The sequence below is a fragment of the Chiloscyllium plagiosum genome, chromosome 25 (assembly GCF_004010195.1).
Source record: "Chiloscyllium plagiosum isolate BGI_BamShark_2017 chromosome 25, ASM401019v2, whole genome shotgun sequence".
NCBI lineage: Eukaryota > Metazoa > Chordata > Chondrichthyes > Orectolobiformes > Hemiscylliidae > Chiloscyllium > Chiloscyllium plagiosum.
This window is the reverse complement of record NC_057734.1, coordinates 29,712,791-29,733,183: the sequence shown is the minus strand read 5'-3', so window position 1 is coordinate 29,733,183 and position 20,393 is coordinate 29,712,791. Positions and strand designations below refer to the sequence as shown.

The window sequence follows — 20,393 nt, the reverse complement described above, 5'->3', positions numbered from 1 at the left end:
TGGCAGGCTTGAATTACATTCAAAACCCTTCTAACATTATTGGATGATCTACGGCCCTTAATAAACCCTGTCTGATCCTCCTTTATGATATGTGGCAATACCCTTTCTAGCCTCAATGCTAACATTTTAGAGAGGATTTTAAAATCTACATTTAGCAAGGATATTGGTCTGTATGACGCGCAATCTTCTGGGTTCTTTCCTTTTTTGAGGATAAGAGAGAGATATTCGCCTCTTTCAGCGAAGGCAGGAGACAGCCCTGACTGTATGAATAGTTATACATATCCATAAGTGGACCAGCCAATATTCCTGTAAATTCTTTATAGGATTCAGCTTGAAAGCCATCTGGGCCAGGTGTCTTACTGCTCTGAAGTTGCCTCATTGCATCAAGTATTTCTTGGATTGTTAGGGGAACATTCAAGACCGATACCTGTTCCGGAGTTAGGTCCGGAAAGGTCAGGTTTTTAAAAAATGACTGCATCCTCCTAGTCCTGTCTTTGCAATCCTGCGATTTATATAAATCAGAATAAAATTTTCTAAAGATTGCGTTAATCTTTTTATGATTATAAGTCAAAATACCCGCACTTTCCTTGATAGACGTGATAGTTTGAGGGGCCTTCTTTTTCTTTGCAAGAAATGCTAAGTATCTACTGGGTTTATCGCCAAATTCATATAACCTTTGTTTTGCAAATAATATTTCCCTCTTAGCCGTTTTGGTAAGCGTGGTGTTTAGAGCTGTCCTAAGGGCCGTAATCCTTTGCAATTTGATAATAGAAGGTCTGTCAGCGTATGCTGTTTCAGCCGCTTTTAAGCGAGCTTTGAGCAGACGCTGTTGTTCTCCCTTTAATTTTTTCTGGGTCGCTAAGTATGAGATGATCAAACCTCGTGCGTAAGCTTTGATGGTCTCCCACATCATTGATGGGTTGCTAGCTGTACCTGAATTAATTTCTAAAAAAGTTTTAAATTAATGGGAGAAGTACTTTACAAATTTACTGTCTTTCATCAGAAAGGGGTCCATATGCCAATGCCGGGGGGATGTCTCATTGTTCCTCGCCTTGATTTCCATATATACAGCAGCGTGATCGGAAATTGCTATACTGCCTATTTTACAGGATGATATGGAATTTAAAAAGATCGAGAGGGCAAAAAACATATTGATTCTGGTATGACATTTATGTGGATTGGAGTAAAAAGAAAAATCTCTGCCCTGTGGATGAAGGCATTTCCATACATCTACTAGTCCTAATTCTTTGTTCAAATCCACCAATTGTCTAGATCTGGGAGATACCCCTGCAGTACTGTTGGGAATCCTGTCTATTTCTGGATCCATAATACAGTTAAAGTCTCCCCCTATAATTGTATGACAAGTACCAAGAGCCATCAATTTTGAGAAGGCTTCCATTATAAGTTTAAAAGGATGTGCAGGGGGGGCAATACAAATTTAAAATCCCATATTCCTCTCCATTTATAAGGGCTTTAATCAAAATATATTGTCCAGATTCGACTTTTATCTGATCTGAAAGGGAAATTCTTCAGAATAAGAATAACCACTCCCCTGCTTTTTGAGCTAAAAGAAGAAGAAAAAGGCCTGATCAAATCCACCTTGTCGTAATTTCAAGTGTTCTTTATCCAATAAGTGTGTCTCCTGTAGGAGAGCTATATCAACCCTTTCTTTCTTGAGGTTTGATAATATTTTCTTCCTTTTTGTCTGGTGAATTACTCCCCTTGACATTCCAAGTGCACCACTTAACCGACTGATCAACCATAATCGTCCGGACAAGTCCGAGACCCCTCGGGAAGGGAAACCCTTTCCAGAACATCCCGAGCATAGAGCATATAAAATTCACAAAAATAAAGGCTCTCTGATACACTCACAACAGTATAATAAAAAAACTATTTCTACATTAAAAAAAAAATAAAAATAAATGGAGATTTTTTCCCCCTTGTTCCCAGGGGGTATCACTTCCTTTCCAAAAGTCCATTGTATCCTCTCCCGACCAGTGCCCCACCCTTGACCCAGGCGCTCCTTAATAGGATGAAGAAAATTCAAATATACTCTCGAGTTAACAGTGAGCACCCAACGCCCCACCGACCCACACCAACACCTGGATATATTTGGTAATGTTAATACCATGTATAAACATATAACAATAAAATACAGCCTCAACAAGTAATAATTAGATAAAATAATACAAAATAACAAGGGAAAAACAGCCCCGCTCCTAGAGACAGAGATAAAATAGGATAAGGTAACCACCTCCCCCCACCAACATTAACTAAACACCCCCCCCCCCCACACATGTATGTGTGTGTATATATAATATATATTTTAAAAAAAAAGGGGAGAAAATCGTTAAGTCGAGAACAAATAAATAAATCCCTCTCCCCACCCCCCAAGATAATATTAAACAGTAAGGTTTAAAAAAAAAGGATTAATATATTTAAAAAAAAGGGGGGGGTGTAAACCAGAGTGGGGGGAAAGCAAACTAACATCAATTAACTCTTATAATTTATCCGAGAGTCCAAAAATTCCTTGGCCTTTTCCGGCAATCTGAAGTTATACACGGATCCTTCATGGTTAAAGTGTAGCGTCGCTGGGTAGCGCAAGGTGTACTGAACATTTAAGTCCCTTAAATACTTCTTTGCTTCATCAAACGCCTTCCTCTTTCGGACCAGAGCTGTGGAAAAATCCTGGAATAACATGATCTTGTAGATCATGGCTTGGGTATCTTTTCCAAGATTTCTGGAGGCTTCTAAGAGTATCTGCCTCTCCTTTTCACTCTGCAGCTGGAACAGGACTGGGCGGGGGCGCTGGTTCGAGCCGGGCCCGCGTATTGCAACCCGGTAGGCCCATTCCACCCTTACCTGGCCTGATCCAGCCTCCAGATTTAAAAGCTGTGGAAGCCACTGTTCAAGGAACACCGTAAGCTGGCCTTCCTCTTCCCATTCGGGAAGGCCCAGCAAACGAATATTTTTTCGACGACTACAATTCTCGAGGTTGTCAATGTGATTCTCTAAGGTCCGGACTTGCTCCACGGCCGATTGTGCTATAGTTTCGGAGGTCGCGGCCTTTAGCTCCGCCACTCTGACTCGGCGCTCGATTTCCTTGATGTCTTGGTCGTGCTTTTGCAGCGCGGCCGAGAGTGAGTCCCATCGGCTTTGGGATTCTTCAATAGAAGTGTCGATCTTCGCGTCGAGTTTGGAGATTATTTCCACGAGGCTCGCCGCCGTAGGTAAGTCCCCTGGGGTGGCTGCGGACGCCTCTGCTGCAGCTGGAGAAGGTGGGGGAGAACTGCAGGCTCCCCCACCTTCAGTCATTTTTACTGGAGATTAAATTGTTTAAATTGAATACTAAACAACTTTTTACATTAAGTAAAAACTATTTTAAATGATTTGGTGAGTGTGGTGGGGGTGGGTGACCCACTTTGCCCAAGTCTTGGGAGGAGCACTGTAGACTCAGTTGCTGGGTCGCTGCCATCTTGGATCCCCACCCCCCGCCACCTGTCAGTTTAAGCCTGGATATTATTGAAGTTGTGCTTATTTGAATATGGACTGCTGTAGTGAATGAAGAGTCACAAATTGTCCTGAACATTGTGGAATCATTTGGTAAACATCCCCAGTTCTGACTTTATGATGAAGGCAAGGTCATTGAAATAGCTCAAGGTGGTTGGGCTGAAGACGCTACCCTGAGGAAGTCTTGCAGAGATGCCCTGGAGCTGGGGTGACTGACTTTCAACAGCCACTTCTACGTGCCGGGTATGACTCCAACAAGTGGAGAGTCTGCCCCAATTCCCGTTCCCAGTTTTACGAGTGCTCCTTGAGGCCACACTCTGTGACCTTGATACCAATGGCTGTCACTCTCTCTCCTCTTCTGTTTCTACAATACTAAATGAGGTTTTAATGTCCAGTGCTAATGGTAAAGTGCAAAGATGACAACTAGTTTTCCATTAACCTTTCATTTAATTGTGAATGACAATGAAAGTAGGAAATATATTTTAAAGGAACAGTTCAATTTGTTTTTAGATGCTATAATATTACTTAATTAATGTCTCATCAAACCCCATTTTAACCTATTGGAAACATAGCCACTTATTTTCTTTTAAACTATTTTCACTTCTGATTTCAATGCTACCTTACATATTTCAAGCTCTTAGAGATCATACAGGACACAATGACAGGCTACCAGAAGGCAGGTTCACTGCTGTGCCATTGACTAATCAGCCAGTGTGTCATTTTGTTGCTATTTTAAGAGCTAAAACTTGTAGAATGATTGTGTCATCTCATCAGTTTCTAGCATTCTGAATATTGGTGATTGCGGGGTAGGGGAGTCGATTCCGCCTACAAGCTCCTGTAGTTACTTTATTTGTATTCTGGTCTTTCAGTGTCTGCCACTGACATTGCTTGAGCCTTCATGTAAATTAGTAGGCGTTGAGGCTTTTTTTTAAGGTTTTAGAATTGTCAGTTTCAACTGGATTTTTGTAAGATACAAAAGCCCAAACTTAGTAGCACAAGATAAAGCAAAACACACTTTAAAGATTTACCGCTATACAAATTCACAGGATCCCTACATTCCAGAAAGAGGCTATTCAGCCTATTGAGTTGCACCAGCTCTCTGAAGAGTATCCCATCCAGACCCCTAGCTTGTCTCCGTAACCCTGCAATTGTCATGGCTAAACCATCTAACCTATGCATCCCTGGACACTATGAACAATTTACTAGGACAAATCCACTTAACCTGTGCATCTTTGAACTGTGGGAGGAAACTGGAGCACTGGGAGGAAACCCATGCTGACAAGGGGGGAATGTGCAAACTCCATACAGACAGTCGCAAGAGAGTACAATCAAACCCATGTCCCTGGTGCCTTGAGGCAGCAGTGCTAACCACCTGAGCCACTGTGCCACCCCTAGTTCTAATTGTGATTCTTAAACCTTTTACAGAGAACTCTTATAGAAATAATTTTGCAGTTCTTGAGAAAAATTTAATTGAGCAGGAAAGCGAGGAAATGTTGGAGAGTGTTGAAACATTGGGCTACTGTGAGGTCAAAGCACTGCCATACAATTGAGGTTTCTTTTAATAGGTAATAAGAAAATATTTAACTTAGAATCTTGGAGTAAGATTAAATAAATTTTCGATAAGAGATAAATGATTATAAACTGCCTTTAAAGTGGTGGAGTAATTTATTAACAGTTTTTTCTGAGAAACGATAGGTGTTTGAATTCTGTTAACTATTAACAAATCGTAAAATAAACCTGAGGAACTGCTTCCCAAAATTGTTTTCATTAATGTTCCCCACCCATTATTGTGTTTTAACCCTTACATCAGCAAGTTTCCCTTCCTTTCCTGTCTAGAGTGGACCTAACCATCTCATTTTAGCACCAAGAACTATTGGCAGTGTTCCATGATGCCAGTCAAGTGCCAAAGGTTGACTTGAATAATCCCAACTTGGGAATAATGCATAAGTTGGAAATATTGATTTCCCAAACAGTAGTGTCGGCTCCTCTGGCTGCATGATTTCATGATGTTTCAGCAGATAGTTTGAAGTCATGCTACCTCCTTCATTAGCTACTTGTCAGGGAGTTGGTTGAGATTTCAGAAGGGCTTATGCCCGAAACGTCGATTCTCCTGCTCCTTGGATGCTGCCTGACCTGCTGCGCTTTTCCAGCAACACATTTTCGTCATCTGAGATTTCTAATAGCATTAAGGGAATAGTGGTAGAAGTCCTGGTTTGTTGCATGGGCAAAGGGATTTTCTGAAACTATTATGAAAATAATGGACCTAAATACAGTATATCTCTCAGCATTATTTGCTTTTAATGGTGATCAAAAGTGAAATTGATATTTTTCGTAAATAGTTTTCTAATAAAATAAATAGTATCACTGGAAAGATATGTTGAAACTTGTATTCACCAAACAAACATAAGCATGTGAAATCTCAAGCAGTCATGACAATATAAACAACAAAAAAAAGGTGTAAGAGTGCTAAAGAAGAGTCATGGGACTCAAAATGTTAACTTTGCTTCTCTCTCCATAAATGCTGCCAGATGTGCTGAGTTCCTCCAGCACTTTCTATTTTAATTCAACATTCACAATGTTTTGCTTTTTAAATGTGATTAGTTGGGCAGGTCAATTCTGGCTAAGGCATTTTCTTGGAGACAGCACCAATGAACTATAGTTTTCTTCAACTTCAGATAATTTAAAAATAGAGCAAAGGTTAAACATAATCCTTTCTGTTTTCAGAGTGTGTTCCTTTTGTATGACTGTATGTCACTGCTAACAAGTGTGTATATATATGAGCCACTTTAGGAGCTGAACTAGCAATCTTACTAAGTTGCGCATGTCACTATTATCACACTTAGGAGTATTTAGCAAGTGCTGCCAAATTGTGGAATTGCATTTAACAGTCGACATTTTTGATTTGGATTTTTGTAAATGGGCTGGTTGGGTATGGTCAAGTTGGTTTAATTTGATCAGCCAAACATTGGAACATGCAGCAGCCTATATGTCTGGCATCACACTGACACTAAAAATCCATACAATCTAATGATTGAGCAATGTTGTGAGTGATAGGCAGAATTTTTTTTTTAGATAAATGCAGCATCCTGATGAGTGGAAAATATTATTTGCTTAACAATTACACAGTAGATATGTGAAATGGCTTCCTTAACCTGTTTTTAAAATTTATGACATTGCTTATTCACACATAAATAGAAGCAGCACATGTTCAGATGTAGGGATTTTATTCTGTACAAACCAAAGTAGTATGTTCCAGCCTTGCACCCTTTTTGAATAACCTCGGCATGTGAGAGTCTGTAATGCCCAGTTGCATCACCTGTGGCAGCATGTCATGCAATCAGAATTGGCTTGCCAAACAATACCACCGTATTCTTCCTTTCTGCAAAGTAGTATAAACATTGCGCTTGTTTGAAATTTGGTATTCTTGCATTGGCAACACGTCTCCTCTTTCAGCAACATTCATGTTATGTTCTTCCTGTTGGAGTGAATAATGTTCTGAAATATTTGAGAGTCCAAGGTTGGGCTTGTAAATACAAGAGTAAAGTAAATTTGGCTTTGATTTCTATCTTCCCAAATAAGCTGGATTACGTAGTTAATAGGGGCTGTCTCAAGTCTTTGGAATTTCCATAGGGATAAATACAGGAGATTATTTGCTTCTGCAAAAGACCAGAGCAAGTTAGTACATCTTTAGCAAAGTACTTGCTTAACTAGGGGAGTTTGCTGAGTGAGGGAATCTTGTGCAGCCTGGGAAGGAGTGATCTGTCTTTTGCAAGTCTGAAAGAGGAAGCACGAAGCAGTCAAAGCTGACATCTGAAACATTGATTAAGTAAGCAGGAAGGTGATTTGTTCAGTTGAGTTCTAAGATTTTTTTTGTCTCGAAGGGCAACAGTTGAAACTATGGTCGGGTGAGTACTATATCAAATAGGTGACTTAACTAACTAAACTATTTGATATAGCTGCACATAATTGTTCAATAAAATGTTTAATTCATGAAATAAACAAAATTTAAGGCTTATCTAGGATATGGCCAGATAGACTGAGAGTTTGAACAACAAGCTGTGGGAGTTTGAAGATGACTTGACTGGCCCCAACAATCACCTCTGTAATAAATGTCTTCATCTCTTAACTGTCTGGCTCATAGTCATTGAACTGGAGGGTGAGTTTGGAGAAGTGGAGGAACTTCTGGACTGTTTGAGCCAGAATACAGATTTTCTCGAGAGCAAAGCATCTGATTCAGTAAACTGAAACTAGGACTACTGCGGACTCGGTATCTGGGATTTAGGAGAGGTTGGAAAGGAAATCCTGCAGACCCTGGTCCAACAGCTTCAATATACCCACTCGGAGAAAGACTGCATGGATGAATCACAATGCAGATCAATGTACAGTAGCTCAGAAAGCTGTCTAGAACTGGAAAGCGCAGAATACAAACGTAGTAATAGATGTGAATCTGTAATTAAGGATAGATAGTTTCTCTGCAGCAAAGAATGAGGATTCCAAAGTGTTTGTTGCTTACCTAGTGTCAAATTAAGGAATATTCCTCAGGAAAATGCTGGGAGGAATTTGGATAAAGAGTGTAAATCCAGTTGTTCTGTTCCGTCTTGGAGCAAAACAATATTAGTGGGAACAGGAAGCAAGAGTATCAGGAGTTATGCATTGAATTTGAAAGCAGAGTCTTGAAAGTAGGAGTCTCTGGGTTGTGGGGTGAGCCTTGTACAAATTGACATTGGATCAGGTCAGAACGATTAGCACTTGGCTAATGAAATGCCGACATCAGTTCAAGTGCAGTAAGGAACTGTACTTGACCCAAATTACAATGGGATAGATGGACTGGTAGAAAGGGTAAATAGAGAGATGGTGATGGCTTTAAAGTGTTGAGATGATGAAGGATCAACAAGAAACATAAGTAGCTTAAATGTAACAAAACATGGCAGGTGGATTTTGTAAAGATTAAAGTAAGGGAGGGCATTGATGGCAAGAGAATGAATAGAGTTGTGGAACAGAAGTCTAACAACCTGTTTAATCATATATTAACACGTTTTTAATAGAATTTCATCTTAATGTGCGTACTGCAATAAAATGGTGCCTGTAATAAAGCAGAAGCACTGGAGGGCTAGCATGCATTGGGAGGAACTAGATGTAGTAGGGATTAATGAAATGTGGTTACTGAAAAATTGGGATTCTGAATGCTGCATTCAGTCTTGCCACATATTTTGGATAAGATAAAAAAAGAAAGGGAGAAAGAGTAGTTGGGATAACATGGGCAGTGGAAAATACGCCACAATAAGCAAAGCAAAAATAGGATCGCTATGGACAGACGTTTGAGGTAATTAATCACATTTGATAGGTGTAAACTCCTGATGAGCAAACTGTGGAAGGTAGGGAAATAAATGTACAAGTAAGGAACTGGAGTAAGACCCATAATTAATAGTCTTGGGCATTTCGATACCCTGATGTTAATTGGATAGAATAGGTAGGTATAGAGGGTAAAGGAACTGAGTTCCTACAGTGTGTACAGGTGAGTTTTGTAATCCAATGTGGAAAAAGCACAAAAAAGAAAGATTCACTAGAACCTGAGGAAAATAAAATAAGTGATAATGTTGGCAAACAGCAATATAGAACAATTTATGGGAAACATTTAAAATGCTGTTTAAGAGTGCAGGAAAAGTACGTTCTACTAAAAGAAGAGAACAAACTCAACACCAGTGAATGAAGATATAAGGGAACAACTGGGGTTTAGGAAAGAGATATTTCTTAAGCAGAGGTATGCCTCATAATAAAAAATTTAAGGCAAAGAGGAATAATGAAAATGAATTAATGAGGACCAAAGAATTGTAAAATATTTTACATGCATATCAATAAAAATATAGTAATGGACTGTCAAGACGTTAATAATGCAAGTAACATTAGAGATATAACAGAAATGTTAAAGAATCACTTTGATTCAATATTTACTAGAGAAATGAAACAAGTACATGTCACTGAGTGATGAGATGACAAACGAGATAAGTGCATTAAAGTTTTCTTTCCAAAAAAACTGACTCATTGAATAAATTAAGTGTACTCTCAAGTTCCTGTTCTGGGTGAACAGTTATTTAAAAGACTCTAAGGAGAAGACAATGAGAGGCATTACTGCTCATTTAATAATTTGTTTAAAACAAAAAATGTGTAGTGCTAAAAGACTGTTGGGGACCAGAACTGAACATAGGTCATGAGAAAAATAATGGAATCCCAACTAAAGAAGAAGGTAAAAGAAAATCTAGAACAGAGAAAAAAAAATGAATCATCAATTTGGATTTCAAAAGAGAATATCTTACTTCACCAGCAGTATTGGACTTTTGAGGAGGTGATGGAGAAAGTAGACAGTGATGATGCAGCATATGTGTTTTGCTTGGAGTTTCAAAAGGCCTTTTGATAAGGTGCCCCACAATAGAATATTGAATAAGGTCCAAGAGTATGTGGTGTTGGGACACAGTGGCAGAACGTATTACTAGATGGCATCAAGACAGAGTGGGAGTGAAGGATAGTTATTCAGAATGACAGAAGATGAGTGCTGTTCATCAAGGATTAGTACTGTTGCTGTTCACAATTTACAATAATAATTTGAATTCTGGAATTCACAATTTCTAAATTTGCCGATGGAACCAAATTGATTAGATTAGTCCATTATTCCAGATGTTATTTGCCCATTGTGCAAGTTTATTAATTGGCAAATATATTTTAACAGAAATGTGAGATATGAATCATGGTAGAAAGAGCAGAGAAGTCACTTTATTACTTGGATGTTGCAAGTCTAAGTGAGTATAGGAACAAAGGGATCTTGGAATATGAATATACCTGATCATTCAAAGGTCCATCACAGGTTACCAAGGCCATGAAAAAAAGCAAGCAAAGTAGGAGACTTAATTCTGGAAGGATAAAATTGAAGTGTAAGAAAGTTCTCTCAAACCCGTATAAAATCTTGGTTAGATCATACTTGAACAGATTGTGTACTGGTTGTCATATTATAAATAGGATACAGAGACACATGAAAGATTGCAATAGTATTCATAAGGATGATATCAGGAATACTTTGAAAAACATTAGGAAACTGCTGATGGGCCAAGTCGCCTCTTGACCACAGAATGCTGATGGGTGATTTTTAAAAAGTTGTTTATGGATTGTGATTGGGTGAGTTTTTACTGTCTTGCTGATAGTGCTCCTTGAGCTGAGTGACATATTTGGGGCCATTTCAGGAAGTCAGCCACATGGGGTTTGGTTCTGGACTTGCATGTAGGCCAGATCAGGTGAGGGTTTCCTTCCCTAAATAACATTATTGAACCAGATGGTTTATTTTTTCAACAATTGACAATGGTTACTGATCTCCTTAGACTATCTCTTTTTTTTTTAATTCAAGATTTTTTAAATTGAATTAAACTTCACCATATGCTCTGGTGGGATTTGAGCCCATGTCTCCAAAGCATTAACCTGGGTATCTGGACTACTGGTCCAGTGACCTGCCAAGTACATCAACTGTGTATGCGACCCTGTGCTTTCTAACTAGGACCAGAGAGTACAAAAGGAAGGAAGTTATGAAGTTATATAACACATTTGTCTGGAAGGTCTCCTGTGATACAATGGTTTCAGATTGTTTGCAGTTTAGTGCAGTCTCCCTGGCCATTCAATGTAAGTAACACCAGGAGACAGGAGAAATTCCTCTCATTCCTTCTTCTAAATTGCAACTCGCTGCAGTAATCAAAGACCATCTACGTAGTAGTCATGGCATATGTTTTAACATGATATTTGGTATGCCTCATTAAAATCCAGTATTTCTATTGTATTATTAGGCCTGGAGTCACTAATCCTTGCAGCATTTATTTATGGCAATGCTCATCCTCTTTAATCTTGAACCACATTTTGTATACAGGGGTACATTATTAAAAATCTCCTTCTCTAGCCAATTTTCAGTCTCACCTGCTTTTGAAAGGATACTTTCATTGCTGAGTCATCATCATATTGCAGTATCATTAAAATGGATATCCAGAAGCTGATTCACTGCCATGGCTTTACTCCTCTCCATCTCTGCGCTCCTCTGGGTAGTCTGCGTTCTTTCATATCTGACATCTTGGTTATCCTCCCCTTCCTTCACTTCATCACATGTCTCGGCACTGAGCTTTATGCTGTCTTTCCCTCCCTTGCACCATTAAGCTGTTTAGCTCCTTCCATTAGCAGACATGTCAGCAGGGACTGAAGATTAGAGCTAGGACCTTCCTGTCTGTATGATTATCTGTGGATTATTGAGCTGAGCCTTTGGGATAACAAGTGAGGATTCTTTCATCTGGTTACCGATTATTTCTGGAATTGTAAAAGTTTCAAAACCGTAAATTACAAGACAATCTTTTAAAAATCTAGTAATTGGTTTATGACGAGCTAATATTTCAAAAGTTGGCTAAATTGTTCTGAAGTAAAATCTTCAGTTAATTGGTATGTTTGAAGTTGATGGAAAATCTCAACTCTTTTTGAACTTGAATGCAACTGAATACATCAAAAATCTCTTATCTATTAGAGGCCAGTATTGTCAACGAAAGTGACATTCGGCAATTAAATGGAATGGCACCATGTTATACATTGAGGTTATTTGTGTATTGAAGTGAAATTGAAAAAATTGTTATGTTATATTCAAACATGAAAGAGAATTAATAAATCTGTCTGTATTTTACACTGCAAGCTTCTTTTTTTTCTCAGCTTGGAGACTGAGGATCGTTTTTCTTCCTCCCCATCTCTTGTTTAAGTCAGAATCTTCACAAATATGATTTTGAGGATTTGTAATTAGTAGAATTTAGACTATTTTGAATTCAGATTTTTTTGTCATTGATCCTGAGAAATCTCAGCTCTATTTCATCTTTTTGACAATACTTGGCAGCATGCTGTGCAATGGAGATTAAAGATGACAATGGAGCTCCGAGGTTGCATGATACTTTCTAGTCTCTTTCCTTGTGAATATCTTAATTAATTGACAGGCCACATAGTTTTATTCAATTCTGAAGTGTGGGCTGGTCATATTACACGAAAAATGTGATCTCAGAAGCTCAGTTTTCCCCCAAAAATATAATTTTGGTAAATGCCTAGCTTCAGTAATGCTGTTGATAATTGGGATGGATTGATGTTAAATTTGAGTGGTGCTGGAAAAGCACAGCAGGTCAGGCAGCATCCTGCTCCTTGGATGCTGTGTGACCTGCTATGTTTTTCCAGCACCACTCTAATCTAGACTGTGATTTCCAGCATCTGCTGTCCTCACTTTTGCCTAGTTGATGTTAAATTTGTTGAACAAATAATTAAAAGTCCCCAAGTTTTGAAGTGAGTTATTCTGTTCGTATGATTAATAGTTGATTGATTTCAGTCTTTGTCCTGCTATTTCATTTCCAAACAAACTGAAGTTTTCATCGCTTATGTTTCAATCATTCTTCATGACACATTTAGAAGCCAGAATACTCCTTCATTGCAACTTACTTCTTAGATGACTTACTTGAACATTTTATCTGCTAACTGAGCCAGAGTACCCCAATACTGTTTGCTAAATAATACTGTTCATTTGTTTAATTGGCTGAGGGTGGCCACATTACCAGTCCTGAATTTAAACGCAGATTATACTGGACACTTCTTTACGCTGTCAGAATCATTTTTATCATAGAGAGTGCCCTGAGGAAATTGGCATTCAATTCAGTGTTCTCATTTTTACATATATGAAGTATAATTAATTTAAAAGAAGTTTAGATTTTTCAACTGCATCTGTTTTGGACAAAATTAAATACTGATATATACAGAGAATTGAAAATGGTGCATTGATTTCTGGGAAATGTTTTACTTTACCTTTAATCCCAATGTTGGATCTGCCACTCGTTCTTGAATTAAAGATTCAAAAATGAGCTGCAAATTGTACCTCTTGGTTTATGTTCCATGCTCAAATGTGTTGCACATTGTATTACCATTATTTATTTTGTTTTACGGAATATAAAATCAAGACCATTTTACTGCAGCTGTACAGGGCTGAAGGGAGTTTTAGTCTCCTTTATTTGAAAAAATATATCACTGCTTTAGTAACTTCAGGGAAGGTTCACTCATTCCTGAGATGAAGGATTTACCTTTATGAAGAAAGAGCATAAGGTTTTGGAGTAGAATGAGGCCATTCAGCCCATCGAGTCTGCTCCACCATTCGATCATGGCTAATATGTTTCTCAACTCCATTCTCCTGCCTTCTCCCCATAACCCTTGATCCCCTTACAAATCAGAAACCTATCTAACTCTACCTTAAATACATTCAATGACTTGGCCTCCACGGGTTCACCACCCTCTGGCTGAAGAAATTCCTCCTTTCTAAAGGGTCCTCCCTTCATCCTGAGGCTATGGCGCAGGTCTTCGTCTCTCCTATTAATGGAGAAGATCTTTCCACGTCCACGTTATCCAGGCCTCTGTGTCCTGCAAGTTTCAATCAGATACCCAATTTCCTTCTAAACTCCGTGCAGACCATGAGTCCTCAACTGCTTCTCATTTGACATGCCCTTCATTCCCTGAGATCATTCTTGTGAACCTTATTTGGACGCCATCTGATGCCAGCACATCTTGGATACAGGGTCCAAAACTGCTCACAATGTTCTAAATGCATCTAACCAGAGCCTTACACAGCCTCAGTAGTACACCTGTGCTTGTGTTTTCTAGCCCTCTTGAAATGAATGCCAACATTGTATTTCCCTTCCTAACCTCAACTGGACCTGCATGGTAACTTTCAGAGAATCCTGCACTAGGACTCCCAAGTCACTTTGTGCTTCAGGTTTCTGAACCCTTTCCCCATTTAGAAAATAATCTATGCCTATATACTTCCTACCAAAATGTATAACCTTACACTATGTTGCATTTGACCTGTATTTGTCTGAGTTTAAATGAATGAGACTGTGTTCTTATTGAAACATAGAAGAGCTCTGTGGGAAGCTAGGGAAGTGATTGCTGGGCACCTTGCTCAGACATTTGTATCCATTGATAGTCACAGATGAGGTGCCAGAAGAGGAGGTTAGCTAATATGGTGCCACTATTTAAGAAAGGTGGTAAGGAAAAGCCAGGGAACTATAGACTGATGAGCCTGACATTGGTGGTGGGCAGTTTGTTGGAGGGAATCCAGAGGGACTGAATTTACATGTATTTGGAAAGGCAAGGACTGATTATTGGTAGTCAACATGGCTTTGTGCATGGGAAATCATGTCTCATGATCTTGATTGAATATTTTGCAGAAGTAATGAAGAGGTGGTACAAATAAACATTTAAAAGGCATCTAGATAGGTATAAAAATAAGAATGATTTAGAGGGGTATGGGCCAAGTGCTGGCAAATGGGACTGGATTAGGTTAGGATATCTGGTTGGCATGGATGAGTTGTACTGAAGGGTCTGTTTCTTTGCTGTACATCTCTATGACTCTATTTTGAGGGAACATGTGTACCAAGTGTACTGTTCCCCTCTATGAGAATAAAATGATAACCATCATTTTTAAAACAAAAGAGGTTTCCCTTTTAACAAAGAGAATTATAGAATCCTGACATTGTGGGAAGAAACCTTGTAAATCCTGAACTAGGACTCCCAAGTCACTTTATGCTTCAGTCTGCACCAACCCTCTGAACAGCATCCCACCCAGCTCCCTATCTCACATTTACCACGGCTAATCCAGACAGCCTGCCCATCCCTGGACACCGTGGACAATTTAGCATGGCCAATCCAATCCACCTGATTTGCACATCTATGGACTGAGAGGAAACCCATGCAGCCATGAGGAGAACATGGACATTCCATACAAGACAGTCAGAGCCGGAGATGTGTTGCTGGAAAAGCGCAGCAGGTCAGGCAGCATCCAGGGAACAGGAGAATCGACGTTTCGGGCATAAGCCCTTCTTCAGGAAGGGCTTATGCCCGAAACGTCGATTCTCCTGTTCCCTGGATGCTGCCTGACCTGCTGCGCTTTTCCAGCAACACATCTCCGGCTCTGATCTCCAGCATCTGCAGACCTCACTTTCTCCATACAAGACAGTCACCCAAGGCTGGAATTGATTCTGGGTTCCTGGCACTGTTATGCAGCAGTGCTAACCACTGAGCTGTACGTTATGAGATGAGGATTTTTTTTTCCTCGTTAGAATAGGAAATTCTCTTCCTTGGGATGTAATAACTAGTGATGTGTCTTTAAACCTATTCAAGGCTGACTTCGATTTTTAAGAGACAAATGGTGCAGACAGCAAAGTGGGTCTGAAACCACAACCAGCTAAGCCATGATTGCATTGAATAGTGGAGCAGGATTGAAGGGCCGAATGGCCTTTTTAACTCCTATGTTCTTATGTTGCGATTCCTAAGCATTTTTGTTCTGTTTCTCCTCCCTCCATGTTGAAGGAATTTTGCTTCTGCCAAATGTGAATGTTTTCTCAAGACTGAACCTGGAGTTAATTTTTGTTTCATTGCAATACTGTGAGGAATGAGGAACAATAAAAGATAATGCATTTGTATTTACTCTTCAGGATTGGTCTGACAGAAAATACATTGAATGTAGATGCTAAGTTTTTACCTAATTATTTATGTTACATGCTTTTCTAAAACTTTTACTATTGCAAATTTCTCTGCAGGGTGTACTGGATAGGATCTCTCAAATCCAACCCAAGCTAATTTTTTCAGTTGAAGCAGTTATTTACAATGGTAAAGAACATGATCACATGGAGAAGCTGCAGAATGTAGTGAAAGGTAAATAGTGATTCATTACTTGTGCCTGTTCATTTTCAAATGTAAATCTTGTTAAGCATCTTGGGATGTGGAACATAAATTATTGATTTATTTGTGGAATCTGTGGATAGCAGTGCTTAAGTACAGTCAGTGTACTGTTGAATATATCAATGTTATAAGAAGCATTACAGTGCAGAGAAGGCTATTCAGACCAATTGGTATATGCTGTTTATTCTTTTCACAAATATATTCCCACCCTTATTTGCCTAAACCTATCAACATTTCCTTCATTCTTTTCTTCTACAACTAATTTCTTGAATGTATCTATATTACTTGAATCAGGAAGAGTCAACTTTTAACAATACTTTCCAGCGAAGAAGTTTTTCCTGGATTCCTTATTGGGCTTCTTTGTGGCTATTTTAGGGGTCTGGTTTTGGGCTCATTGATGTGGCAATGTTATCTTTGTATTCTGCATCTACCCTGTCAAACCACTTTTATATTTTTAAAAATCTCTATTAAGTTACTCCTCAGCATTCTCTTTCCTAGGGTAGATAGTTTTTTAAAAGAAAGCTAACATTTAACTTTGAGAGTGGAAAGAAAATATCGGATTTTGTTTTGGCCTTTCTTGTAATTTGCAAGATACAACTTCTTAACTCCTTTTTCTTTACAAACTGCATGAACATTGATATATACAGTCCATTAAATCTTCAAGGAGTCCATTCAGGTTGGTATCCTGATTAGCATTCAATTATCGGTAATTTGTCCAAAGTAACTGTTGTCAGTTGTGTGGAAATTAATGCGTGACCTTCACTGATTTGGAAAAAAAATTCAGTTGAAATATTAGAAATTGAGGAATAATGAGGAAATAGCTGGTGGCTGTTAATTTGAACACTGGGTTTTCAGTTTTATGGGTTGGTCTCAAATCCAGGTCATGCTGAAGTTAGATAGTTTTGTGACTGCAAGAATACCATTTTAAGACTGGGCATTGCAAAGAACTGCAGATGCTGAAGATCTGAAACAAAAACAGAAATTGTGAGAGAAACTCAGGAGGTCTGGTTGCATTTACAGAAAGAAAGCAGAGTAGTGGACTCAAAACATTTAACTCTGCTTTCTTTCCACAGATGGTGCCATATGTGCGGTGTTTGATTTAGATTAGATTAGATTCCCTACAGTGTGGAAACAGGCCCTTCGGCCCAACAAGTCCACACTGACCCTCCGAAGAGTAACCCACCCAGACCCATTTTCCTCTGACTAATGCACCTAACACTATAGGTAATTTATTATGGCTAATTCACCTGACTTGTGCATCTTTGGATTGTGGTGGAAACCGGAGCACCCGGAGGAAACCCACTCAGACATGGGGAGAACGTGCAAACTCCACACAGACAGTCACCCGAGGCTGGAAATTGAATGTGGGACCCCGGTGCTGTGAGGCAACAGTGCAAATCACTCAGCCACCGTGCCGCCCTACATCAGTTTCTGTTTTTGTTCTAATATTTTACTAATCTGGCAGCTTGGTGGTCTGACTGAGAATGCTGGGCTGCTCGGAAAAACGAGGAAAATATGTTAGAATAAGAGTTAGTTTTTTTTGAGATTGAGTATGAAGCTGAAAATGGAGAGCGTTTTGCTCGGTGTGTGTCCAGCTGTGTTATACTGCACCTGAACTGGGTGCTTAACAATATTAGATCCATTTGTTTGAAGAAATTTTATTTCTCAGCATTCATTTTGCATACCTGGTGAACAATTTTTGTTTGTAAAAGGTTGGGCATTTAGGAATGACATGATTGTTCAAACAGTTCTGTAATTATTTGTGTCTTAAAACTTATTCCAACAGTTTATTTTGGAGTTTTGCCATAATCAGCCCTGGTTTTTTTTGGGATAAAAATCTGCTAACTGTGAGGATACATTATATGTGCCAAGATTGGATAGTCACGTGTTCCTTTTGTAATGGTCATAGCTGACAGCACAAAACGGCATGCAATTTGTTACCAAGTCAACTTTTGCATTCTTGAAAGTTTTTCAGGGATGACCATTATAAATAGTCGGTGTAAGAATTCAAATGGCTCGCGTGTAATGGAGCCAATGCCAAAGTGACCATATCAAGCACTATGAAGACAGGTATTTTTCAACCAAATGCTGGATGCCTGAAATGCAAAGCAATTTTCTTTTTGCAGCTCCACCATCCCTCACCTTTTCAAAAGAGCAGCACCACAGGAATTGAGAACAGGGACCTCAGGCAGTAGTCATTTGTCTGTGTTTAACTGGATTGTTTTCAATCTTGTGTTGCTTTTCTGAGTTGCTTCCTTCCATCAGATTAAAACATATGTTCTTCAAAAGCAAAACATGAAATTTTGTTTTGTTTTTCACCTTTGTTGATTTGTTTTTTTTCCTAATGAAAGGGCCAATTAATGATGTGAATGTAATTGCTTGTAGTCTTCACACCTTAAAGGAAATATATAACATAGTCATTTTAACTCTTCAGATTTTGGGTAAAAGTATATTTGCCACCTCAAATTACCAGGAGAATACTTCAGCACAAAAATACTTTCAATTATGATAAATTAGCAATAAGCATAGTATTTATTATCTCGAATATTTACAATGAATTCTTTGTTGCATAAATTGTTTGGTATTTCAAGGTTCAGACTTCCATTTTTAAATATCTGTTTCGTGATAAAGAACTAAAAGGTTCAAAGTGTTTCATTTTGCAGGATGAAAAACCAAAGCATTCAGTGCATATCCTCAAAAAGTGGCTCTGTGGAGTGATTTAAATCATGGATTAAATGTCAGGTTTGAAAAGCTGCAGTTTTAATCTTAGCTAAAACCTTTTTTCTTCACACCAAGGATCTGCCATAATTTTTGCAACAACCTTTCATATCTGATACTTAATCTGTAGGTATAAATCACTTTAGCTCCTCTATTCTTTGATTAAAGGAATAGTTGAGATAATACTAAAGAAACATCTTAAAATTAGGCTCTTAGCGTCTGTATTAAATTACCATACCCAGTTTTTTAATGGAAGTGAAATTTAATATAAATATGTTGCTTGGCACTGCCATTAATACGAGATAAAACAATTTCAAGCAAATACATTAAGCATTCATATTCTCTTATTGAAAAAGAACCCTGACGTTGTGCTATTGGTCTTATCTGTGTCTAGTCCTGTGCCAGAAAAAAGCATCCCAATCAATTTGAGAAAATAATAACAGCAATTAAGTGAACATACTTGTATAGCTATTGGTAGCATCTAAAATTTCATGAGATTTATTTTTGAGAGTGATGTACGTCCGCAATAGAGTTAGCAAAGATAGTATTATCTTAACAAGCCTTATGTCCATTTGACAAAACTGGTTAACTCCGGAAAGGATAAAACTATTTAAATGTTTAGGAGAGCTGCTTTGATTTTCATTCTGTAATGGCTTTCCAAATATGTCACATTGCTTTACAATTTACAAGGCATCAAAATATAAAAAAACTGTTTATTGCAGAATAATTTTTTCTGTTCAAAAAAAAAAGAAAACTTGTTGGGAATATATTTGAAGAATAACGTTATGTTAATTTATTATGCTTGATATCCGGTGGTTCACAAACCAGGAAGTTTTAATGGAAGGTAACTTTGATTGCAGTTGATCAGAAATTGCTCAATTTAACCTCCTATTTGTTGACCAATGTTATCTTCTAATTCAGCTTCAATTTTAAAATTCCTTATGTTTTCAAAATTCCATGGCCTCGACTCTACTCATCTCCATAATCACCTTTCCCCGTAACCTCCCTCTCTCCAGATTTATGCACTTTTTCAAAACATTCTACACTCTAACTCATCACTGATTTTAATTGTTCCCCCTTTGGTGGTCACCCCTCAGCTGTTGAGGTTCTAACTCTGGAAATCCCTCTTAAAATCTCTGTTTCAATGTCCTTTCCTCTTCTGCCTCATTTAAGACATTCCTCAAAGCCAAGCTGTCTGATCAAGTGTTCAGTCATATCTCAACACGTGCCTCATTGCCTTTTTGATTCACTGCAGTCCTTAGAGTCTGGGTAAACCCACAGTGCCAATAGGGGGGATTTTGACCCAGTGATTTTGAAGGAACAGTGATAATTTTATGTTAGGATGGTGTATGGCATGGAGGGGACTTGCATGTGGTAGTTTCCTAATGCATCTG

At 38.5% G+C, this 20,393-nt stretch overlaps 1 protein-coding gene across 3 annotated transcripts in view; it reads left to right on the top strand.

The window, feature by feature from the left end:
* The window catches only part of aacs (acetoacetyl-CoA synthetase), a 155,316-nt gene that overhangs the window by 54,032 nt on the left and 80,891 nt on the right, over nt 1-20,393 (top strand). For all 3 annotated transcript variants that reach the window (XM_043715806.1, XM_043715805.1, XM_043715807.1), the window contains one exon: nt 16,140-16,254. In XM_043715806.1, the coding sequence (XP_043571741.1) occupies nt 16,140-16,254 (115 nt within the window). The remainder of the gene's footprint in view (nt 1-16,139; nt 16,255-20,393) is intronic.